The 26,611-nt window shown below is 41.3% G+C and overlaps 1 protein-coding gene across 3 annotated transcripts in view; it reads left to right on the top strand.

The window, feature by feature from the left end:
* The window catches only part of PLPP1 (phospholipid phosphatase 1), an 85,553-nt gene that overhangs the window by 36,797 nt on the left and 22,145 nt on the right, over positions 1-26,611 (top strand). For 2 of the 3 annotated variants that reach the window (XM_062211917.1, XM_062211919.1), the window contains exon 2: positions 511-665. In XM_062211917.1, the coding sequence (XP_062067901.1) occupies positions 511-665 (155 nt within the window). Of the gene's footprint in view, positions 1-510; positions 666-19,804; positions 19,957-26,611 lie in introns of all 3 variants that reach the window. The other variant, XM_062211918.1, reaches the window with a different exon arrangement.

The following is a 26,611-nucleotide window of genomic DNA, read 5'->3' as shown; positions in this document are numbered from 1 at the left end:
ATGCTGCAAACCATGGCTTTACCTGTGCCACAGCGCCAGCCTTCTACTTTTTCTTATCCTGTTAATTCTAATGTGAAACAGGTTTTTATGTCATCTTTGACTACATTTGACTCTTATGATGCCATTATTAAATTTATTTATAAAATTTTTCCTTTTTTCTTGAATGTATTTAAGATCTTAAGCAATTCCATTACATTTGAATGAGTTACAGAATTCAACTTTATTGTTCCATGAATTGATTTGGCTCTCCTCTCTGGGAATTTCTTTTACTGATTGTCCCTAAAATCAGAGGTCAATGCTAGCAAGAGAATATACTCATGGATACAGGTGGGCTGGTATGGATAAGCAAATGCTACATGGCTTCCTCAACCTTTCTTAGGTATTACATAGTAGTGCTCTTTCTCCTGAGAGAGCAAAATATGGGTGAATTTGTATTCCATTCAGTAGTTTTACTTCATAACGAAGTGAATTGAATTTAATCAGTGTGTCTTTTTTTCCCTTCCCCAACAGCTTCCATGCCTATGGCTGTTCTAAATTTGGGCCAAATATATCCATTTCAGAGAGGCTTTTTCTGTACAGACAACAGCATCAAGTATCCGTACCATGACAGTACCGTCACATCCACTATCCTCATCCTATTGGGGGTTGGCTTACCCATTTCCTCTGTAAGTAACTTAATAAGTAGGTAGTGATGGGTTTGTTGTGCTGGAGGTTTGATGAAGTGATTGATTTGGGGTGGGGGTGAATCCACAGTACTTATCTTCATCACTGTTGATGAAAAAGATATATTTGAGGAATATATCTAGTATTTTAATCCAGGGACACTGTTTCTCCAGTTAAAAGTGGATGTTACTCAAAACGAATTGATGTCATCCTGAAGAATTGTAGAATGATTATTTTAGAATGGAAAGGTTCATTGAAATCGTTTGGGTCAATTCCTCTCAGTACACAAGTGAAAAAATTTAGACCCAGATACTTACTCAAATCCAGTAAGTTATTTTATGGCAGAGCTGAAACTAAGATTATGCTTGCTTATCATACTACTAGGTGGGAATTGAGGCCATATGAAAGGAGACAGGCGTAATTACTAAATTGAGAAAAAACTCAGCAGAAAGGTTATAAATATATATGCAAAATGATACCCACAGAACCACAGACTATATTACAACTATTTCAATCCTTTTTTTTGGTAAGATTTATTTATTTATTTGAGGTGGAGTTACAGAGAAGGAGAGGCAGAGGCAGAGAGGAATCTTCTGTCCACTGGTTTACTCCCCAGATGGCCGGAACAGCCAGGGCTGGTCTAGGCCGAAGCCAGGAGCCAGGGGCTTCATCCTGATCTCCCATGTGTGTGTAGGGCCCAAGCGCTTGGGTCATCTTCTGCTTTCTGGGCACATTAGCAGGGAGCTAGTTTGGAAATGGAGCAGTCCGAACTCGTACCAGCCTGTATTTGGGATGTTGGCTCTGTAGGCAGCAGTTTAACCTCCTGCACCACTCCCTGTATCATTATTCTTTAAGTTTACCATTCTTTAAGATAGTTCATCCTTTTATAGGATAATACTGGGTTTCACTATTTAAAATTTCTAAATATTTATTTGAGCAGCAGAGAGATAGACCAAGTGACCTGCTGGCTCACTCCCCAAATGTTCTCAATGACTGACTGGCCAGGCTGAAAGCTGGAGCCAGGAACCCAAACTAGGTGTCTTACAGGGGTGGCCAGGGACCCAATTATTTAAGCTATCACCTGCTGCCTCCCAGGGTGTGCTTTAGCAGGAAACCAAAATTGGGAACAGAGGTGAGAGTGAAACCCAGGCATTCTCTGGAAGGAGCAGGTCAAAGATTCACCTCCTGTAGAGGCCTGGGAGTGTAGGAGATCATGCTGTATTTCTCCTGTGCCACTTGGCTCCTGTCAGTTGGCTTCTCCAGATACTTACTAAATTTTAGTGTCTCACCAAACTCAGCAGCCTTGTTCTACAATAGGCCTGGATGCTTTTTCTTTCCCTATTTTGCCCCCAGTTTGGCTAAGAATAATAACCTAGTTCTTTGATTTTCTAGTTCGTGAATCTGAGTTCATTGTGTTTTTATAGCTGGCAGAATTTTAAAGCATTGTCTTCATTGTCTACTGATTCTGAAGGGGAAGGGAATTGGATTTGATTATGTTTTAGATATATAAGTTTTCTACACATTTATAATTTTTACTGTAACCACTTCTATAGGTATAAAAGTGGAGAAGAATCTGGGAGGAGATACTTTGGGTAGCATTTACTTCTCAGGAAAAAAATCTAACTGGTGACTTCTCTTTTAGCTACCAGGCTTATCAAACGGGGTACAGGGACGTGTGAAGTACTGGCACTTACATGACAATGGACAGGGTTGCTGTGATTGTATGAAGTACAAGTACGTTTTATAGCTATATTTTGAATAACTTGCCAGATATAACATTTTTAAAAACTGCTCCTGTATTTCTTTTAAAAGATTTATTTATTTATTTATTTGAAAGAGTTACAGAGAGAGCAAGGAGGAGACAGAGAGAGGTCTTTCATCTGCTGGTTCACTCCTCAAATGGCTTCAATGTCAGGATTTGGGCCAGGCTGAAGCCAGGAGTGGCAGGGGCCCAGGCACTTGGGCCATCTTCCACTGCTTTCCCAGGCACATTAGCAGGAAGGTGGATCAGAAATGGAGCAGCCAAGACTCAAAGTGGTACCCATATGGGATGCTGGTACTGCCGGCTCATGGCTCAGCCTGTTGTACCACAGCCGTGGCCCTTGTCCTTGTATTTGAAAAGGTAATTGCTTCATCAGTAAGTTAGTTATTTGACTTGCAATACTTTATCTTTTCCTAAGAAACTTTATAAAAACTAATTTATGACTTCTAAGCATTTTATAATAAAGTAGAAAAAAATAATCCTTATTATCTATTACTCTTTGTCTCTCAGTTTTTAAAATATTACTTTGATTTATTTGAGAGGCATGCCGAGAAGCAGAGAGGGAGGAGAGAGGTGGAGAGGGAAAGAGTGCCAGTAAATGAGTGAGTAAAAGAGCGAGCACTCCCATCTGTGAGCACATCACATCAAGCATCTCCCATCAGATGTTTGCAGTGGCTGGAGAGCAGGTAGCCTGGAACTCAGTCCAGGTCTCCCAGGTGGGTGGGAGGAACCCAAGTACTCGGACCATCACTGCTGCCTCCAGAATCTGCATCATCAGCAACATGAAATGGGAGGAAGGAAAGCTAAGTGTTGGACCCAGATGCTCCGGTATGGGGTATGAGCTTTACAACTGGCATCCTAACCTGTAGGCTAAATACTCGCCCCCTCCAGTTTGGTAGTTTTTAATGTCATTAGGAGCACACTGTAAATTCTGTTTTGAGCTCTTTTTTTTTTTTTTTTATCACAAATATTTTTGAGTTACCATAAATACTAGTAGTTTAAGTGAGAGCAGTAAGGCAACAATTTTTTTTTTTTTTAATAATGGGAAAAGACTTGGTGTGAGTTTTCAAGGTCTTTAGTACTAATTCCCTGTGAGTTTACTGATAGTGAGAATTGATCTGGAAAGATATTTCAATGCAAATTCATTTGTATTGAAAGTAGTAGTAATATTTGGCCAGTTTCTAGGCTTTAATGTGCCTATCTCTTATGGACTAATATGAACAGATTCTTGAATTTGTAGGATAGATTTGTTTTAATAGTTTATCTTCCACATTATATTGTTTAATATAATTTATTTTCTGTAAAGGTAATTATTTTTTTTGTAACTGCATACATACTATAAAATTTGATAAATAATAAAATTTTAGATGATTATAAGTCTACAGTTTAAAGCAGTGACTTATTTTAACAATCTAAGTTCCATATATATATTTTTTAATGAATTCTGTGCTGTTTCTTCATTCATTAGCTGTCAAAAAAGATATCAAATTTAGAAGAGTATAGATTTCTACATTTGGCTTAAAGGTTCTTTTGTAAATGGGGTGGGGATATTTAACAATTCACTTTAGATTTGAGATCAAACTTACTCCCTCTGCCCTGGACCTTTGACTTTATGTAAGTTTACTTTTTCCCTTGGCAATTCCTTATGCATTTACTTGAGTAAATTTTTTACATTTTGTAGGAAAATGTCAAAGCTTAAATCTGTATGCAAACTTTGAGAGTAATGATAGTAACAATAAAGTGACTGTTAAATCTCAAATCCCTGTGTTGCAGTGAATAAGTATACTTTGTCTAGAGTTTACATGTATAGTTTCAGAACAGAAAACTCCAACCTATGTTTGATAGGTTATTTGAAGCTGACTTGAGTACTGACGAGAAGTAGTTGGCTTTTCTTAGGTCATAATTATTTGGTTACAACTTTTTAGTAGAAATGTCTAGTCTAGGCCGGCGCCGTGGCTCAACAGGCTAATCCTCCGCCTTGCGGCGCCGGCACACCGGGTTCTAGTCCCGGTCGGGGCACCGATCCTGTCCCGGTTGCCCCTCCTCCAGGCCAGCTCTCTGCTGTGGCCAGGGAGTGCAGTGGAGGATGGCCCAAGTGCTTGGGCCCTGCACCCCATGGGAGACCAGGAGAAGCACCTGGCTCCTGCCATCGGAACAGCGCGGTGCGCCGGCCGCAGCGCGCTACCGCGGCGGCCATTAGAGGGTGAACCAACGGCAAAGGAAGACCTTTCTCTCTGTCTCTCTCTCTCTCACTGTCCACTCTGCCTGTCAAAAATAAAAAAAAAAAAAAAAAAAAAAAAAAAAAGAAATGTCTAGTCTAAAATAGTAACATAGACCGTGCTTTTTCATGACCAATGTAAAAAATTCCTGAAGAATTACTGTCCAAAACTGCAACATTATAAATCATGAATGTATGTAAATGTTTGTGAGAAAGGCTTTCTCCCTTTGTGTATCTTATACATTACTGAGAAACAGATGAATGCCCCAAAGAAAAGTGGGCAAAGGGCATGAACAGAAAAGTTGTCAGAGTGAGAAACAGAAATGGCCAAGAAATTAAGAAAAAAATCAAGATGAGACATTTTTAAGAAGGAAGTTCATGGGGCCGGTGTTGCAGCATAGCAGGTGAAGCCGCCACCTGTGACACTAGCATGCCACATGGGCTCTGGTTCTTGTCCAGGTTGCTCCGCTGCTGCTGCTGCTTCTGCTGCTGCTGCTGCTGCTTTTTTTTTTTTTTTTTTTTTTTTTTTTAAAGATTTATTCATCCATTTGAAATGGCAGAGTTACAGAGAGAGAGGTCTTCCATCTGCTGGTTCACTCCCCAAATGGCTGCTATGGCTGGAGCTGGGCTTATCCAGAGCCAGGAGCCAGGAGCTTCTTTCGAGTCTCCCATGCAAGTGCAGCGGCCCAAGGACTTTGGCCATCCTCTGCTGCTTTCCCAGGCCATAGCAGAGAGCTGGATTCGAAGTGGAGCAGCCGGGACTCAAAATGGCACCCATATGGGATGTTGGCACTGCAGGCAGTGGCTTTACCCACTATACCCCAGTGCTGGCCTGTCTGTACTTTCTTTTCAGCTTCTACCTGAATCTAAAATTGTTTCAAAATAAAACACTTTATATGTTCTAAAATGCTGCTGGCTAGATGAAGTAAAATGAAGAACATTGGATTTAGCCATTTGGAAACAGATGGTGACTGTCAGGAACTGTTTCCGTGAAGGTGATCAGAGAAGAATGCTTAGAATTCAGATCATGGAAGGGTGCACATTATTAGAAATAGCAAAAACTCAGGACCATGAGAGGCGAATTGCTGAGACAGAGGAGCAGCCGGGATTTGAACTGGCGCCTATGTGGGATGCTGGCATTGCAGGTGGTGGCTTAACCCAGTATATCACAACACTGGCCTGAGTTTTACTGTTTTTTACATGCATTTTTTTCGTGTATAACTATATGAAACTTATCACATGTATAGTTTCATGTAACCATTGTTGTAATCAGGATTCAGAACTGTTCTGTTGCCCCAAAGAAACTCCCTCCTGCTCTACCTTGATAAGGATACCCTCTGTCAAATGCTAGTCTTTGGCAACCACTGATCGGTTCGTCACTGTAACTTTGTTATTTAAAATATGTTCTACAGATGGATCCATACACTGTATAGCCTTTTCAAATTGGCTTTTAAAAATATTATTTCAGAGGCAGAGAGACAGAAAGAGATAGATCGTCCACCCATTGGTTCATTCTCCAAATGCCCACAACAACCAGGCATGGGCCAGTTTGAAGCCAGGAACTTGGAACTCAGTCTAGGTCTCCCATGTGGGTGCCAGGTACCCAAGTACTTGAGTCATCACCTGCTACCTCCCTGGATGCATATCAGCAGGAAGATGGAGGGGCCAAGGCTCGAACTAAACACTCTGATATGAGATGTGGGCATCCCAAGTGGCAACGCTGCTTTTGGCCAACACTTGCCCCAGGTATTTTTTTCTTTTCTTTCTTTTTTTTTTTTTTTAAATAGTTAATTTGAGAAGTACAGCCCCAGAGAGAGGGAGAGACATAGATAAAGGTCTTCCATCCACCAGTTCACTCCTCAAATGGCTACAACAGCTGGAGGTGGGTTGATCTGAAGCCAGGAGCTTCTTCTGGGTCTCCCATTCGGGTGCAGGGGCCCAAACACTTGAGCCATCCTCTACTGCTTTCCCAGGCCATAGCAGAGAGCTGGATCAGAGGAGCCTGGACACAAACTGGTGCCCATATGGAATGCAGGTGCTGCAGGCAGAGGTTTGGTCTACTACACCACAGTGGTGGCCCCTTCTTCTTTTTTTAAAGTTGGAATAATGCCTCTGAGATCTGTCTGTTTTAGGTACATCCTTTTGTTGCTGAGTAGTATGCCATTTTATGGATGTGTCACAGTGTGTTTATCCATTTTTGTGTTGAAGGACACCTTTCCAGTTTTTGAATAGAAAGCTCTATTACAAGTAAACTTCTATCAATATGTCTACAGGGTTTTGAGTGAACATGTATTTTCATTTTTCTAGCATACACACTCAGTGGGATTGCTGGGTCTTATGGCAAATATGTGTTTATAAGAAACTTCCTGTTTTCCAGAGTGCTTACCATTTTGCATTCTCACCAGCAGTCTACAAGGGATCCCCTATTGTCGGGGACAGCACTGGTATTGTCGGCAGTTTTTATTCTAGTCATTTTGGTAGGAGTGTATTGATATCCTTTTAGGACTTTAATTTTCTTTCTCAAATGGTTACTAATGTTGAACATCTTTTCATGTTTGTGCTGTCCATGTTTTGTTTGGTGAATTATGGTGGTTTTTTTTTTTTTTTTTTTTGCCTGTTTCTCTAAATAATCCCCCCCCCCCGAGTTTTAAGAGATCTTCGTGTATTCTAAATACATAAAATCTTTTGTGATTATGTGACTTGCAAGTATTTTCTCCCAATTGTAGTTTGTCTTTTTATTCTCTTAAATATGTCTTTTTAGGGTGGGCATTTGTCTTACCTGGTAAGATGCTACTTAAGACACCTGCATCCCATATTGGAGAATCTGTGTTCGATGCCTGGCTCTGACTCCCAATTCCAGTTTCTTGCCATTTCAAACACTGGGAGGCAGCAGGTGATGGCTCAGGTGGTTGGGTGCCTGCCAGCCACAAGGGAGACCCAGATTGAGTTTCTGGCCTCCTGGCTTTGGCTTGCTCCAACCCTGGCTGATTTGGGCATTTAGGGAGTAAACCAGCAGATGGGCGAGCACTGTCTGTTTCTGCCTTTCATTTATGGATTGTGCTTTGATATTATATATGATTTCTTTTTAAATTCACAAGGCAGAGACAAAGATAGAGAGCTCTCATCTGCTAGTTCATTTCCCAAGTACCCACAAAGGCCATGACTAGGCCAGCCTAAATCCAGGAGCTGGGAGCTCTACTATGGTCTCCCACATATGTGACAGTGATCCAACCATTGGAGCCATCACTTGCTGCCCGCCAAAGGTCTACATTGACTGGATGCTAGAGCCAGGAGCCAGAGCCATGTAGTGAATCCAGGTATTTGAATTTGGGATGCAAGTGTCCTGACCCATGTCTTAGCTGGGACTTATTCTGGGATTGGTGCTATGGTGTAGTAGGTTAAGCATCCACCTGTGGCACTGGCATCCCATATGGGCACCGGTTTGAGTCTGGACTGTTCCACTTTCGACCCAGCTCCCTGTTGATGGCCTGGTAAAGCAGTGGAGGATGGCCCAAGTGCTTGGGCCCTTGCACCCGCATGGGAGACCAGGAGGAAGTTCTGTCTTCAGATCAGCGCAGCTCTGGCTGTTGTGGCCATTTGGAGAGTGAACTAGCAGACGGAAGACCTTTCTCTGTCTCTCCCTCTCTGTAACTATGTTTCTCAAGTAAATAAATAAATCTTTTAAAAAATTCCTATACCAAAAATGTTTGTTTTATAGCTTTACAATTTTTTTTACACTTAGCTTTATGATTCCTCCTTCCCCCATTTTTGAGGTGAGGGGAATTGGAATTTATTGATTAACAAACTAAGTAGTAATGAACCATGCATATTTATATTTGGAATCACGAGCTTCAATAAGTTTTTAAACAACAGTCACAGGTAATGTGTGTATTTAAATTCAACAAAAGGGATGTTTTAGCTATTAAAAGATTTGTATTGATAAAAATGTGCTATTTACAACTTACATTATTAACAGTTTTCAAGAAATCATACTACAAATTATTTAAAAATTATTGGGTTATATTCTGATCATTTTTGTGATCCTCTTTGTGGTGTTTTGTAAGGATGTGAAATGTAGGTAGAAGTTCAGTTTTTCTTTTTGCTTATGGATGACCAGTTTGAACAATATTAACTCCTTTCTTTAATTGCTTTTGTGTCTTTATAAAAAAAAGTTATTTGGCTATTTTTGTGTTGGTTCATATAAATTCTGTTCTCACTCCATAAATATGTGTCTGGCCTTCCACTGATAACATACCATCTTGAATATTGTAGCTATACATAAGGTGTAAAAAAAAAAAAGTTGTCAGCTTAAAATTGTGTGGTTAAAGGAAAATGCAGTTTTTTCTCAAAAAAAAAAAATTCAGGGGATATGACTTCCATATTTATTATTTTTCAGAATTATTTTAACTGTTCTAATTCCCTTGCTTTTCACATAATTTTAAAATGAATATGTTTATACCTACAAAAAAGTCCTGCTTGGAATTTTGAGAAGCATTGTGTTAAACTTATACATCAGTTTAGGGAGAATTTCCATCTTTGCTTTGAAGACCAAAGTCTTCCAATCCCTGAAGACAATACATGTTTCCATTTATTTATGTTTTTGATTTTTTTTGAATAAATTTTTAGTAATTTTCAGCCACAAGATTTTGTATTTTTTAGGTTTATGCTTAACTTTAAATAGTTCATGCTATTATAGATGATATTGTGTTTTTAATTTTGGTTTCCACTTGTTCAGTGCTGGCATATGGAAATATGATTGATTTTTATATGTTGTCCTGTAGCTTATGGCCTTACAACACTCACTTATTATTAGTTCTAGGATTTTTGGGGATAGATTCCTTGGTATTTTCTGTATTTTTCTGTTTTTAATTTTACTTTCTTGTTGCTTTTTAAGAAAATATTATTTCATTCTCCTTTGTGAGTTCCTTTTCTTCTTCTTGACTTTTTTTTTTTTTTAAAGATTTATTTATTTGAAAGTTAGAATTACACAGAGAAGGAGAGGCAGAGAGAGAGAGAGAGATCTTCTATCCACTGGTTCACTCCTCAATTGGCTTCAATGGCTGGAGCTGAGCCGATCCAAAGCCAGGAGCCAGGAACCAGGAACCTCCTCCAGGTCTTCCACGTTGGCTAAGGAGCCCAAAGAGTTGGGCCATCTTCTGTTTTCCCAGGCCATAGCAAAGAGCTGGATCAGAAGTGGAGTAGCTGGGACTTGAACTGGCGCCCATATGGGATGCCAGCACTGCAGTCAGCGGTTTTACCTGCTACGCCACAGTGCCAGCCCCTCTTCTTGACCTTTTGATTGAAGGCTTCTGATATTAGCACATGAGTCTTCTGTTATTTGTCTGTACTCACTCCCTTGATGATTTTGTGGCTTTAACTCCACGTATGAGATTTCTTTCTTTCCTTAAAGATTTACTTATTTGAGAGGCAGAGTTACAGGGAGAGAGAGGGAGAGACAGAGAGAGAGGTCTTCCTTCAGTTAGTTCACTCCCAAAATGGCCACGACAGCAGGGGCTGGACTCAACCGATGTCAGGAGCCAGGAGCTTCCTGCAGGTCTCTCATGTCGGGGCAGGGACCCAAGGTTGTGGGCCATTTTCCATTGCTCTCCCAGGTCATTAGCAGGGAGCTGGATGGGAAGTGGAGCAGCCGGGACTCTAATCGGCGCCCATATGGGATGCTGGTGCTGCAGGCGGAAGTAACCTATTATACTACAGTGCTGGCCCCATGACAGATTTCTGTCATCAGTCTAGATCTCTGCAGACTTCACATTCCACTGCCTGCTTGACATCTCTACTAATAGGAACCTGGATGCAACCAAGATTGAACTTCTGAACATATTTCTTGTCCCCTGTTCTATCAACAGTGTTCCCAGCCTGCATTAATGCCACTTTGAAGTTCTGGTTGCACAAGTGGAAAACATTATGCTTGTCATTGACTCTTTTCTTTTAAAGATTTATTTTATTTATTTGAAAGGTAGAGTTAAAGTGGGAGAGACAAAGAGTTCCTCGATCTGCTGGTTCACTCCAATGGCTGCAGGGGCTGAGACTGGGTCAGACCAAAATCAGGAACCAGGAGCTTCTTGGGTCTCCCACGTGAGTGCAGGGGCTCAAGCACCTGGGCCATGTTCTGCTGCTTTCCCAGGCCATTGGCAGGAAGCTGGATTGGAAGTGAAGCAGCCGGGGTATGGGGGCCGGTGCCGTGGCGCAGTAGATTAATTCTCCGCTGTGGTGCCAGCATCCCATATGGGCGCCGGTTCTAGTCCTGGCTGCTCCTCTTCCAATCCAGCTCTCTGCTTTGGCCTGGGAAAGCAGTAGAGGATGGCCCAAGTCCTTGGGTCCCTGCATCTGCATGGGAGACCCGGAAGAAGCAGCTGGCTTCTGGCTTTGGATTGGTGCAACTCTGGCTATTGGCGACCATCTTGGGGAGTGAACCAACGGAAGGAAGACCTTTCTCTCTGTCTCTCCCTCTCACTGTCTGTAACTCTACCTCTCAAATAAATAAAATCTTAAAAAAAAAAAAAAAAAAAAAAGGAAGTGAAGCAGCCGGGAGTCAAACTGGCGCCCATGTGGGATGCAGACGTCACGGGCAACAGCAGCTTTACTCGCTATGTCACAACGCTGGCCCCAACTCTTTTCTTTTCTTACACTTAACATCCAGTCAGTCCATCAGTAAGTTCCATTGTACTTCCACAATAAATCCAGAATTTGACCACTGTAAGACCTATGCCAGCACTGTCCTCCCTGCCAATAGTTCTTGTGTGGGAACTCAGTTGTTAAACGGAATGGAATGATTGCTGCCTTATAGAAGAACTTGTTGGCTTATACACTTTTATCTCCTAACATTGACAAAATTAACAGTTATTTTTACAGTTTCCTGAATTAAGTCTTCTCTTATAAAGTTCATCACCCTTTCAGTCTGTGTACTGTCTTTCTTTAAGATATTATTATGGAATTTACAAATAGGAACATATTCTATCTTCAACCTAATTAAGTTACAATGTATAATGTAGTCTGGAACCAATTATTCAGTTTTTAAAAACCTTGTCTCTAGTAAAGAATAATGTTAAAGAAATATACACCAGATAAATATTCCATGTAACAGAATAAATTATGTATAGACTAGCTGCTGTAATTTTTTACAGGAAGAGAAATATTCATACTCTAGGTAATAAAGGAATGCATCAGTCCAGATAGGTTTTCAGTTTTATGGTACTCATAGTCCTCTTTCCCTCTTTGGGGTTGTCAAATAATTATTTTTGTTTGTGATTTATTCATTCTGTCTCCTGAACCACATTTTTTCCATGGTAGCCCCATATACTCCAGTGTGCTTCAGTTCATGCATGACCTGGGCATTTTGGACAAATTCAAGTGGTCACCACAGTTTTGTTCATGTTTTAGGAACTTGCCCACATCTTTTTCAACATTATTTTCAAAACTGACTTTTGTATTTGGGATTTTCCCCATTAGTAAATAAACAAAGGTAGATTTTCAATGACCCAATAGAGAAGATAGACTAAATATATACACATATCACATGTCTACTTAGCTTAGGGGCACAGTCAGGTGGCAAAAATAATAAGACTCATTATTCTGTAGTCTAGCCTGAACCTCTGTGTTCTTATCCTTTAAGCCTATGTCCACATCCTTCCCTTCGGCATTAAGAGAAGAATGTGGTTCTTGAAGGATTTCACAAGTGCCCATCATCATCTGTGTTCCGTGTGGTTGGTTGGTGTGCCAGTGGGTTTTTTTCATCTTCCAGACATTAAGGTAGTGCCTGACTTTTGGGGTAAATCTGGAGGGGTCTGACATCTGTGTCAGGATTTCTCGGACTGATACCTGCTGCTCTTTGCCCTGAGACAGTGTATCCCTTAATGATCTGCTCCTGTGGGACCCTTAGGTGGGTGCCACTGCCCCTGGGCATCTGATAGGTTTTATATTCATACAGTGGGATACTGTTCAGCAATGAAAAGGAACAAAATACCAATTCATGCTCCAATAATGATAAATCCTGAAACATTATTTTATGGAGCCATTTGTGTAATTCTCACTAATATTAGAACACTTCCCTTAACATGTAAAATAGCTTTTAACTATAGTTTCTCAGCTTTGCTGGACATCTTCACCAATCTTTCTGATTAAAACAGTTTGTTAATATTTATATCATGATTCCAAGACCCTGAGTATTTGTGCAAGAGAAAATTAAGATGTGGTGTGATAATGATCTTGTGTCTTTTTCTCTCTATCGTAAAGGATGAGGAAGTGTTCTTGTGGTGGTTAATTTGTGGAAGGAATGAGTTACCTTATCACATGTTCTGTTTTGACCCATTACAAGCATTCACTCACTGAAGATAAAACACTTTATTTGTAGGTGACTATGAGTTTACTATGCAGACAATCTTAGTCTTTTTTTTTTTTTAAAGATTTATTTAGTGGGGCCAGCGCCGTGGCACAGTAGGTTAATCCTCTGCCTGAAGTGCTGGCATCCCATATGAGCACCAGTTCTAGTCCCGGCTACTCTACTTCCAATCCAGCTCTCTGCTGTGGCCTTTGAAAGCAGTTGAAGAGGGCCCATGTCCTTGGGCCCCTGCAACCACCTGGGAGACCGGGAAGAAGTGTCTGGCTCCTGGCTTCAGATCAATGCAGCTCCGACTGTTGCAGCCATTTGGGGAGTGAACCATCAGATGGAAGACCTTTCTCTCTGTCCCTCCCTTCATTATCTGTAACTCTACCTCTCAAAATAAATAAAATCTTTTAAAAATTTTATTTATTTGAAAATCAGTTACACAGAGAAAGGGGGGGGTGGTCTTCCATCCACTGGTTCATGCCCCAATTGGCCACAATGGCTGGAGCTGTACTGATCTGAAGCCAGGAGCTTCTTCTGGGTCTCCCATGGGGGTGCAGGGGCCCAAGGACTTGGGCCATCTTCTGCTTTCCAGGCCATAGCAGAGAACTGGATCAGAAGTGGAGCAGCCAGGACTTGAACTGGTGTCCATATGGGATGCTGGCACTGCAGGTGGCAGCTTTACCCGCTACACCACAGCACTGGCCCCAACAATCCTAGTCTTAAATGGGTTACCTGTAACTAGCCACATGAGCATAGGGTCAAGCAGGATGTGAGGATATAAAATGATGTAGCCACTTTGGAAAACAGTTTAGCAGTTCCTGTTTACTTATTTGAGAGGTAAATGAGTAAGTAAGCTCCCATCTGCTGATTGACAACCCAGATGCCCATAACAGTTGGCAGAGATCCACCTATTTGAGCCATCACCTTGTACTTTCCAGGGTTTACATTAGGAGGAAACTGAAATCAGGAGTGGAGCTGGGACTCAAACTCAGGAATTTACTGGGATGTGGCTGTCTCAACCAGTACCTTAACTGGTAGGCCAAACAGTGCCCCTATTTAACTGTTTAAGAAACTACCAGACTTGGGTGGGCATTTCACAATGGTCAGGGTGCCTGTATTCGGTATTAGGGTATGTGTGTTCGCTTCCTGCCATTGCAGGCCCAGAAGGTATAGTGAGTGATGGCTCAAGTCATTGGTTCCTGACACCCACGTGGGAAATCTGGATTGAGTTCCCAGCCCTGGGCATTTGGGTGGTGAAGAAGCAACTAAGATCTCTCTGTGTCTCTCTGCCTCTCAAATTAAAAAAAAAAAAAAAAAGCTAAATTTATCATATGACCTCACAGTTTAACACTTGTAATTCCTACCCATTAGATGTGAAGGCATATCCACACAAAGACTTGAATGTGAATATTCATAGTAGCATTAGTCATAATAGCTCCAAATGGAAGCAGTCCAAATGTCCATTAACTGTAGAACTGCATAAACCAAATGTGGTGTATAGTCGTAAACATAATAGTACACTGCTCAGCAATAAGAAGGAACAAAATGCGTGTTGCAACATGCATGAACCTCAAAGACATATGAAAGAAGGCCACATGCAGAATACCACATATTGTATGATTCCAGGAGACACAGAAAGCAGATGAGTGGTTGCCTGGGGTTGGCAGTAGCACTAGTGATGGAATGCAAATTCTCTCAAGGGAATTTTGAGGGTATTGGGAAGGTTCTAAAATAAGATTATGGTAGTCGTTGGACAGTTGTATACATTTACCAACATAATTGAACTATATATTTAGGATGAATTTTGCAATTTGTAAATTATGCCTCAATGCCCTTATTTAAAAAAAAGTAGAGGAGGAATGGAAATGAGTTTCCTAGCTGAAATATTTTTTACTTTTAAGATTTATTTATTTATTTGAAAGGCAGAGATAGAAGTAAAGAGAGAGAGAGACAGAGAACGCTTCCATCCACTGGTTCACTCCCCAAATGGCCATGATAGCCAGAGCTGGGCCAGGCTGAAACCAGGAGCCTGGAGCTTCTTCCGGGTCTCTCACGTGGATGCAAGGACCCAAGTACTTGGGTCATCTGCTGCTGCTTTCCCTGGCGTGTTAGCAGAAGTGAAGCAACCAGGACTCAAACCAGTGTCCATATGGGATACCAGTACTGAGGCTTAACCTTCTATGCCACAGTGCTGGCCCCCAGCTGAAATATTAAGAGAAACATTGTTTGACAAATGTAGGCATTTGAGAAATGATGAAGGGGATTGTTTTAGAGATATTTAAAATAAAAGGAAAATACTGTTTGATTTAAATTGATAAAAGAGCAAACAGAGTCCTTTCATTTTTGCTTTGAAATCTGTAGTAAATGTCAAAGGTAAAATTAGATATCTATCTAAATTTCTCTATACTAGTGTGCACTTACTAGTGGAGGAGCTTGGTGGTGCATAATAGCCTTTTTGGAGCAGTTTGTCAAGGATCTTAATGTTTATATCCTTTAATTCCACATAAAACATATTCCAGGCCGGCGCCGTGGCTCAATAGGCTAATCCTCCGCCTGCGGCGCCGGCACCCTAGGTTCTAGTCCCAGTTGCCCCTCTTCCAGGCCAGCTCTCTGCTGTGGCCTGGGAGTGCAGTGGAGGATGGCCCAAGTGCCTGGGCCCTGCACCCGCATGGGAGACCAGGCTAAGCATCTGGCTCCTGCCATCGGATCCGCGCGGTGCGCTGGCTGCAAGCGGCCATTGGAGGATGAACCAACAGCAAAAGGACGACCTTTCTCTCTGTCTCTCTCTCTCTGTCTACTCTGCCTATCAAAAACAAAACAAAACAAAACAAAACATATTCCAAGGAAATTATTAGAAATGCAAGCAAGGATTTGTGTTTGGAAATGTTCACTACAGCATTACAAGAGCAAAATTCCAGAATATAGAACTGAAAGGTAAGTTTATTTTGGTATAAAACATTTTTGAGATCCATTTATATTTTTCATGAACTTTTGAAGATGCCTCATGTGTGGATTTCAAAGTTCATTTGCATCAAAATAGACATCTTTTGATTCCATGTTCTATGGATTTTTGAAGTACCTTCATATATTTGGTAATAAAAAAATTAAAAGTAGAACATGTAAGGGAGCTATTTAGATTATAATTGTTATGTCTCTCTTGGTTGTGAGGAGTGGAAATCCTTTCTAACTAGCTTGAGTAAAAATGGTCTTTCTTGAAAGGAATACCGGACTCTCAAAACCCAAATAAAAACAAAATCAGGGAGACCTTTGGCAATGGCATGGTACAAAAGCTGCTTTCTCTGTTTCACACTGCCAGGGGTCAAACCTGTCTCCTCCTTTTACTCTGCAGACCTGCTTTGTCTTCAGGCAGTTTTCATTTACAAGGCCCAGTGCAGTTTGCAAGCTTAGACTGTTTCAGTCTTTATTCCAATTCCAAAATTTTCAGGAGTCTGAACTAACAAATCTTTTGAGCCTTATATGAGTTGGTGAACAATTTGTGGTTTGGTCCGCCTCCCTGCCCCTATCCTCGGTCCAGGGTCTAAATTCAGGTTAAAGTAATTAGTGAAAATGATATAGTGTGGGGTAAAGGCATTGATGTAGTACATCTCATGGGCGAATATTGGTTATTGTTATCAAGTTAACTATTTCTCAGGCCCTCTGTGATGCAGGCTCTTCAAACTATGAAAAGAACAGTGTGCATTTGTGGTAGATTCATGCTTAATTTCTTATCATTCCTTCCTAAAACCTCTGTGGTTTGGTTTCTACCCTTTCTTCCTTATTAAAACTTCTTTTACTAAGAAGGCAATTGAAAACCTATTGGAAGAGTCAGCATTGTGGTGTGGTTGGGTTAAGCGGCAGCCTGCAAAGCCGGTATCCCACGTGGGCGGTGGTTCGTGTTCCGACTCCTCTTCTAATCAGCTCCCTGCGAATGGCCTGGGAAAAGCAGCAGAGGATGGCCCAAGTGTTTGGACCAATGCCACCCATGAGGGAGAACTGGAAGAAGCTCCCTGGTTCAGCCTGGCTATCTGGGGAGTGAACCAGCAGATGGAAGATACCTGTCTCTCCCTCTCTCTGTAACTCTGATTTTCAAACAAATAAGTAAATCTTAAATAAAAAACAAAAAGGAAAACACACTTGACAAACACGGGGTACTGTGGACCTTGAAATGCTGTCTCCTTTAGACTTGACCTTGGTGGTATTACACCTGACTTGCCTTCAACCCGCCAAGCCTGCCATGGTTGGTCTTCCTCTTGTCACTTTAATCTGTCCTTTCCACTGCTGTGCTTTAGAGATGCTTTCCATCCCCAAATCCCTGTCTCAGTCCTAGACTCCTCCTGAGAGTCAGACTCTGGTGGTACAGCTTAGCATCACGTGGAGCCTCACCAACTCTTCTAGTCTTTGAAACCTCCGGAGTCCGTTGTTACCTCTAGTTAATCCCTGTTGGTTTTATGTTCTGTGCCTTATTCAGCTATGTATTTCTGGTAGCACCTAGCAGAATTCTCTGTGAATTCCCTTAATATTTTCCCACTTGAGTTTTTCTATTTTTAAAAAGTGAACTGTTTATTATAATTGTGATTTTATTTATTCATCCTTAAAAATACTCAAACTTTTTTTTTTCTAAATTCAAGAATAGTTTCCAACATGGTTTTTGTGCCTTAAACTTAATGGTTTTATATGTTAATAGCACTTTTCAATAGACTTGGGCATATTAATAAGAAGTTTCCTTGAGAATAAAGGCACAGTAAGCTTCGGAAACTAATCATTAAGTAAATTTAATTTCTGTACTAAATATTTTATTATGAAAGAAATACCTTGTTGAAAAATTCGGCCAGTTAAGAAATGTGCTATGTGGACAGTTAAAGTTTCCATTATTTGTATAACATTCTTACAAGTGCAATAAATTATAGAAGTGGTGGTTCTTTCTTTCTTTCTTTCTTTCTTTCTTTTTTTTTTTTTTGACAGGCAGAGTGGACAGTGAGAGAGAGACAGAGAGAAAGGTCTTCCTTTGCCGTTGGTTCACCCTCCAATGGCTGCCGCGGCTGGCGCACTGCGGCCAGCGCACCGCGCTGATCCAAAGGCAGGAGCCAGGTGCTTCTCCTGGTCTCCCATGGGTGCAGGGCCCAAGCACTTGGGCCATTCTCCACTGCACTCCCGGGCCATAGCAGAGAGCTGACCTGGAAGAGGGGCAACCGGGACAGAATCCAGTGCCCTGACCGGGACTGGAACCCGGTGTGCTGGCGCCGCAAGGTGGAGGATTAGCCTGTTGAGCCACGGTGCCGGCCGGTTCTTTCTAAATAGTAAGTTTGCCTGTCAGGTTAGCATACGGTTGTTGGTGGATGACTAAGTGTTTAGTTACTGTGAGGGCAGACAACAACTAGAATCACAGCTCTGTGTGTTTCCCTACTTGTGCACTGATAAGTAATTACAGCAGGCTTGTGCGAAGCGTTTGCAGTTGTGTTGCAACCGTGGCATATGTACTGCAGGCTGGATATTTTACCCCCTTCGACGTAATACCACTAGTCTGGTGAGTCATGATATTCTGAACTCAGTAGAAAAAGGTCATTCAATAAAGTTAGCTTTAGTTTAATTTTTTTAAAAAGGGTAGCCTTTACTAGAAATGTAACTTTATGAATTTTGTAGCATCTTAAAGATGCTTAAAGCATGAGAAATTGGCTAATACAAAGAAGTAAATGTTGGTTCCTGTATTCAGTGTCTAAAGGAAAAATAGGTAAAGAAACAAGATTTCATATGCTTCTCTTCATTTGGCCCTTGTCAATTAAACAAACCTGATATTTGTGATAAACACAGTCTGGCAGCCGGGCGAGGCTTTGGTTGTCATTCAGCCTTAAGGGCCTTGTGGAGTTGGGGGACTATAAATGGTCACCAGGTTTTGCTGTTGCACAGAGGGCAGCGGGTGAACCTGTGGTGCGTGTGCCAGCTTAGTGGTTGGGGCATTTCTGTGGGGAGAGAGTCTTCAACGCTGGGAATCTGTCTGAAGCGGCTGTCACGTTGCGGGTTTCTGCTCGGCTGCATCTCTTACAAAGCAGTGCTGGTCAGTGCGCTGCCATTTTGATCAGTAGGCCAGGTTCAGTGAAGAAAGAGCTGAATTCATAAAGCTCATATTTAAGCAAAAGTTACGCATTTTAGGAGGGAAATGTGAGACATGATCTTTGTGGAAAATATTGATGATGAAAACAGAGCTGCCTGTGGAGTGATTTTGTGCTTCATTCCCTTGCTCATCTTTTCTTAAGAAACTTAGTTTAAGTTCAAACCACTCTTCCGCAGTGGCTTTAAACCTGTTGAAGACGAACAGAAATGACTGGAGAAAGCTTTGGGATACTCTGATGGCTTAGCCATGTGATCATGACCTGTTCAAATGTGCTAGTCATATAGGGATGAAATGGGGAATGTCAACATGTTGTTTTCCTTTTGGAAGCAAGTCTCTGACCAGTTGGCTTGGAAATAGTGTTGAAAACCTGGTAATTAAAAGACAAGAGCATGAGAAGAGATTTTCCCCCCCCCCCTCCAAATCCATTTAATGTATTTGGGTAGAAACAAAGGGGGAAGAAGATGCTGTTTGCTAAGTTACTTAGTGGAGTCCTGGGTGCTCTGTGTCCTGCATAAAAGAACATCTTTTCCCTTGGCTGTAACTTTTCTAACTTCTGTTGCATGCATTGCTGCCTTTCCTTTCTACTTGTGCGCTCATGTATTTTTCTGACAAATGCATTTTTAAAAATAGTCTCTGGGATAATTATTGCCATTAATTAGTTTTGATGTTTCTTTTTTAATGATATTTTCATTTATTCCCTTTTGCTAGCTGGATTGCCTTTTGCAATTCTTACTTCAAGGCATACCCCCTTCCAGCGAGGATTATTCTGTAATGATGAGTCCATCAAGTACCCTTACAAAGAAGACACCATATCTTATGCGTTATTAGGTGGAATAATCATTCCATTCAGTATTATCGTTGTAAGTTAAATCCACTTTTCCAAGTTTATAATTTTTGGGCACTTGGCTTGATTTTGTTTTTAATCTGTTGATGATTAAATGTAACAGTATAACCCTCCAAAACAATGTGTGTGTTTTCAGAGTTTTTAATTGAACATTTATTTCATTTAGGTAGTCTTCACTATTTTAAGTGAGGTTTAAAGAATAATAATATATGTAATTACGAGAACTTTACAAAATATATGTGGATTTTATACCTTTTTTTCACATCACTGTGATGTGATATGAGCTCTGATTTGTTATTGTTTCAGTAATCATGTGGTTGATAGTTGAATGTTATATATTCAATAATTTCTATACTTTATACACAGGATATTGTTTTATAATTTATCTGTATGTGTGCCTACTCTCTTTAGTCTCTGAGTTCTAGCAAAGAGAATTTGCTAACTAATATTAAAACTTCATTTATTTCATGTTTAAAGAATTTTTATATAATACCCCTAATGGGAGAAAAACTAAAGCTGTCTTTATAATTCACAATGAATGTGAAGTTAATTTTTACTGGCATTGAAGGCAATAACGGTAATACCCCTTGTTTTCTAGTATTTCATAATCTTGTTTTCTAGTATTTCAGGTAGAAATGCTTAGAAGACTTCTGTGACTAGATTAGATGATTTTATAATCTTTCACCTTAGAATTTTTATTAATTCACTAGTTTTGTGCTCTATATTTATAATTTTATTTATTTTTTTGACGGGCAGAGTTAGTGAGAGAGAGCGACACAGAGAGAGAGAGAGACAGAGAGACAGAGAGACAGGTCTTCCTTCCATTGGTTCACTCCCATAATGGCCGCTACAGCCGGCGCTGTGCCGATCCGAAGCCAGGAGCCAGGTGCTTCCTCCCGGTCTCCCATGTGGGTGCAGGGACCCAAGCACTTGGGCCATCCTCCGCTGCCTTCCCAGACCACAGCAGAGAGCTGGACTGGAAGAGGAGCAACCGGGACTAGCACCCAGCGCCCCAACTGGAACTAGAACCCAGGGTACCGGCACTGCAAGTGGAGGATTAGCCAAGTGAGCCATGGCACTGGCCTATAATTATAACTTTAGAAACAAGTATTATGTTAGAGCAGAAAATATGGTCCTGTGTAGAAAACAAACCAAGATGACAGCATATCTGAGGATACTTCATATGATTTGTGGAAAAATAGAATGAAAAGATAAGTTCATTTTGGTGCGAAGAGTCTGAAATCCATGCATAGTTTTTTCATAATATGCACTTTCACAGACTTTTTTGAGTTACCCTCACATAGCTTGTCCAGTTCTGGAGCTTATTTTTATGTTTTTTAAAAAGCTTTATTTATTTGAAAAGTGGAGTTTGAGAGAGAGAAAGACAATATCTTGATCTCCCATCTGCTGGTTCACTCCCCAGATGGCTACAATGGCTGGCACTGGGTCAGGCCAAAGCTAGGATCCTGGAACTCCATCCAGGTCTCCTTCTGTGGGTGGCGGGGGCCTAAGAACTTGGACCATCTTCCACTACCTTCCCAGATACATCAGCAGGAATGTGGATCAGAAGTGGAGTAGTAAGGACTCAAACTGGCACTCATACGACATTGCATGTGGTGGCTCAACTCACTGTGCCAAAATGGCAGCCAGGAGCTTATTTATTTATTTATTTATTAAAGATTTATTTATTTGAGAGGCATAGTTACAGAGACAGGCAGAGAGAGGAGAGGTCTTCCTATCCACTGACTGGTTCACTCCCCAGATGGCTGCAATGGCCAGAGCAGCAGAGCTGCTGCTGCTTTCCCAGGTACATTAGCAGGGAGCTAAGTCAGAAGTGGAGCAGCTGGGACTCAAACTGGCAACCTATTTGGGATGCTGGCATTGCAGGTGGCTGCTTTACCCATTATGCCACAGCACCGGCCCTGAGCTTTTTTTTTTTTTTTTTTTTTTTTTTTTTTTTTAGATTTATTTTATTTATTTGAAAGAGTTACAGTGGGAGATAGAGACAGAGAGAGAGGTCCTCCATCTGATGGTTTACTCCCCAAATGGCTGCAACAGTCAGAGCTGCACCAATCTGAAGCCAGGAGCTTCTTCCAAGTCTCCCATGTGAGTGCAGAGGTTCAAAGACTTGGGCCATCTTCTACTGCTTTCCCAGACCATAGCAGAGAGCTGGATTGGAAGAGGAGTAGCAGGGACTGGAACCAGCGCCCACATGGGATGCCAACGCTTCAGGCCAGGGCTTTAACCCACTGCGCCACAGCGCCAGTCCCCCCTCCTCTACCCCCCGAGCTTGTTTTTAAAAAGTTTCTTAGCAGTAGAAGATGGCCCAAGTACTTGGGTCCCTGCCACCCACATGGGAGACCCAGAAGAAGCTCCTGGCTCCTGGCTCCTGGCTCCAGATCATCCCAACCCTGGCTGTTGAGACCATTTGGGGAGTGAGCCAGCATATGAAAGATCTTTCTCTATGTCTCTGCCTTTCTCTGTCTGTAACTCTGCCTCTCAAATAAATAAATAAAATCTTAAAGCGTTTCTTAATTTAGAAATATAATGTCTTAAAAATGATTGTAGCACCTTATTAGCAATGAAAGTATCAACTTATAATTTGTTGTATGTTATTAATAATAGAAAACTTCTGTTATATAAGTGTTTCACAAGACTGTGAGCCACTGAAAGCAGAGTTGATACTTTATTAATCTTGGTATTCTCACTGCCTGGCAAAGAGCCTGGTATGTTGTGGGTGAAAGATCAAACTGTGTGTTCATCTGAAACCATGAAGTAATTATGTAGTGACATTGGTGACTCCTGTGGTATGGCAGAAGCTTAAGAAATCAGGGATTCTTTTAATCTCAACAAATCATATATTTTTTAAGGATTTTATTTATTTATTTATTTTAGAAATAGAATTACAGACAGTGAGAAGGAGAGACAGAAAGGTCTTCCATCTGCTGATTCACTCCCCAAATGACCACAATGGCTGGAGTTGAGCTGATACAAAGCCAGGAGTCAGGAGCTTCTTCTGGGTCTTTCACATGGGTGCAGGGGCCCAAGGACTTGGGCCATCTTCCACTGCTTTCCCAGGCCATAGCAGAGAGCTGGGTCAGAAGAGGAGTAGCCAGGACCAGAACTGGTGCCCATATGGGATGTTGGCACTGCAGGAAGAGGATTAACCTACTGTGCCACAGTGCTGGTCCCTAAACAAATCTTTACACTTAGTTTTACTACTAAGAGAAAGAAAGCCAAGGTTATGATTATTTAATGAAGGAGGGAGTAGGTTCTTCATTTTTATTTAAGTACTTGCGTTTCTAAGAGCTTGCTGGTTATGACAGATAAAATTTTAGTAGGGCTCAGTTGCAAATAGTAACCAATTTCAGAAAAGATTCAAAGTCAAATAAACAGTGCTAGAAATATACCTGGCTTTGGTTCTTCTTTTCTTTGTGTGTCAGTAAGAAGGATGCTGTACAAGCAAAACAATAGAAAGCCACTGCACACCAGGGGGCTGCAATAGAACAGGGTGCCTGCAGTTCGCTGGGCACGGTGCAGGTGTGTGTAGCCTGCTCTGCATATGCAGGGCTTGACAAAACGCCTAACCAGAATTCATGAATTGTATTTTATTAACTTACAGTGTTTTATTATTTCAACATAACCTGTAAGAAAATTATCTTTACATTTAATAAAATCTCAAGTACATTAATATGAGAATGAATTTCTTTAAAAAAGAACAAATTGTTTAAAAGTGCTGTAAATACTGTTTTCATATCAACAGTGTCGACAAAGACAGTCAGCATAGGGCAGTGGTTCTGTGTGGTAGTTCAGAGTAATTCCAGGTTATTCATTAGCTCAGCTTCATTCAGGCAGTGCTTGGGTGGCTGTCTTAATTAGCTAGAAAGTAAACCATTTCTTCAAGAAAATCATGGATTCAGACTTTACACCAGACCTTGCAAATGAACTATACATATATAACCAATTGAGTCTGATAGAGAACTGGAGTTAATAGAAGAGTATTTCAGAAAGTTTGTGGAAAATTTGATTAATTTTATTGCAAAAAATCTTTTGAAATCCATGTATGTAAGTTATCTTTAAAAAGTTCATGGGAAATGTATATTATGAAAAGTATGCACAGATTTCAGCATTTTTGGTACCAGAATGAATTTATCTTATTTTTTATTTATTTATTTATTTTTGGACAGGCAGAGTGGACAGTGAGAGAGAGACAGAGAGAAAGGTCTTCCTTTGCCATTGGTTTACCCTCCAATGGCCACCGCTGCTGGTGCGCTGTGGCCGGTGCACCGCGCTGATCCGATGGCAGGAGCCAGGTGCTTCTCCTGGTCTCCCATGGGGTGCAGGGCCCAAGGACTTGGGCCATCCTCCACTGCACTCCAGGGCCACAGCAGAGAGCTGGCCTGGAAGAGGGGCAACCGGGACAGAATCCAGCACCCCGACCGGGACTAGAACCCGGTGTGCCGGCGCCACAAGGCGGAGGATTAGCCTATTGAGCCACGGCGCCGGCATTATCTTATTTTTAAAGATTCATTTAGTTATTTTGAAACAGTTACAGAGGCGGGGGGCGGGGGGGGGGAGAGAATGAATGAATGAATATCTTGAGATATTTCATCTGCTGGTCCACTCCCCAGATGGCCAAAACGGACAGTGCTGGGCCAGACCGAAGCCAGGAGCTTCATCTGGGTCTCCCACATGGATGGCAGGGGCCCAGACACTTGGACCATCTTCCACTGCTTTTCCCAGGCCATTAGCAGAGGGCTGGATCAGAAGTAGTCAGCTAGGACATGCACTGGCTCCCATATGGGGGTGCCATGCCAGCCCTAGAACAAATTTATTTGTTAATTCCAATTTCCATGAACTTTCTGAAGTACCCTTGTGTATTTTCTCGGAAAACAAGGGAAAATTTTAGTAAGGAGGAAATGTCAGTGAAGTTGAAATTAATGTATTTGAGGGTTCCTAAGAATCTGTTTGAACTGATGAGACAGTTGTGACTTTTGAGAAAGAGTCAATAAAGAGAATAGAGACAGTTTGAGATATTTAGGATGGAGTTGAAGATGTGCAGAAGTGCCAGTGATTTTAACTTATTCTCTTGGGAAGGCAGGCCCTGAATGAGAGGCTCAAAACTATAGGGTCAGTGTCAAGGCACAGAAAATTGTCTTGATTGGTGGCTATGTAAAGAAGACCATGAGAGAATACTGTGGTGCATAGATTTAAAAAGGCTGAATCATACTGATTTAGGTAATTATTAGCTCTGATCTTTGTAAGTATTCTGTTTGTCTCAAACGTTGTCTAACCATACCCTTAGAATATAAGTAAATAATATGTAACAAGTCTTCTCAGTTCTAGGATTAAGCCACAGATGGGTTAGGTGTAGATCTTACCAAAGGTTAAAAAGTGATATAAATGACTCAAAGGGCAGGATAAGCTATTAAAATGAAGTGTAAGAATAGAACTGTCTCATGTAGATCAAATGGACAGACACATCTTTATGCATGTAGTTTGGAAGAATTTAGTTTGAACTACTCTGATGTCTGTTTTTCCCAATGAATGGGGAGCACATGATAAAGAATGACGACAATTGGGGCTGGTGTTATCCTGCAGTGCTGGCATCCCATATGGGCACTGGTTTGACTCTTGCCCGCCCTACTTCAGATCCAGCTCCCTGCTAATGAGCCTGGGAAAGCAGTGGAAGATGGCCCGAGTGCTTGGGTCCCTGCCTCCCACATAGGAGACGTGGATGGAGTTCTAGGCTCCTAGCTCTGGCCTGGCCCAGTGCTGGCCATTGTGGCCACTTGAGTGAACCAGCAGATGGAAGGTCTCTATCTCTCCCTCTCTTTGGAACTCTGCCTTTCAAATAAATAAAATCTGTTTTGAAAAAGGAATGATATAAGTCACCAGCTTCAGAGTCCCATCTTCCTGGTAACGACTGTTAGGTTTCCCTTTATCCTGCTTTCTGCAGATCAGCTTGTAGTTTGTGTCCAGTGCTCTGAATGAACCTATCCATCTGGTTTTCTGTCATCAGAGGCAAGAACCAGGATTTGGATGGCCCTAAACAATGATGGTTTGGACTATCATTAGTTGAGTACTTAAGAGCAGTGATAGCTGAGATGTGCAAATTTCAGCTGCTAAAATAATATACTTGGCATGCTTTTACTTATCAAAGATCAGTTCTATAATTTGTTAGGGAGATTTCTTTCAGGAATTATTGGGACCCCATAATGGCCTAAGGAAGTGCAATATATACCTTAATACAAGGCTGCTGGAGGCATTTAGTGGTGCCCCTCCGTGTACGGTGGTTTTCATCTCCTGTGACTTAGCTCAGAAGAGAGTTTGATTGACTGACTCACATTAAGGACTACAATGACTATTAGATTTCTTTAGGGCTTAATGTGTTTAACGGGGTTTGCTTTTTACCTGAGGCAGTACCTTCAATTAAAATTTATTGACCATGTCACTGTAGTGATAGTTTCTATTCAACAATTAAATCATCCTTGCTTTTGCAGAGTTCATAGTATAGTTGCCATAATGTAGTTAGAATATCCTATTTATGGAATTCTCAGAGCCATTCAGCGAGATAAAGATTTTTTTTTTTTTTTTTTTTTTTTTTTTTTGACAGGCAGAGTGGATAGTGAGAGAGAGAGAGACAGAGAGAAAGGTCTTCCTTTTGCCGT

Source organism: Lepus europaeus, chromosome 15, assembly GCF_033115175.1.
Source record: "Lepus europaeus isolate LE1 chromosome 15, mLepTim1.pri, whole genome shotgun sequence".
NCBI classification, from domain to species: Eukaryota; Metazoa; Chordata; class Mammalia; order Lagomorpha; family Leporidae; genus Lepus; species Lepus europaeus.
The sequence above is the reverse complement of the archived record's forward strand: the minus strand, read 5'-3'. Positions and strand labels throughout refer to the sequence as shown.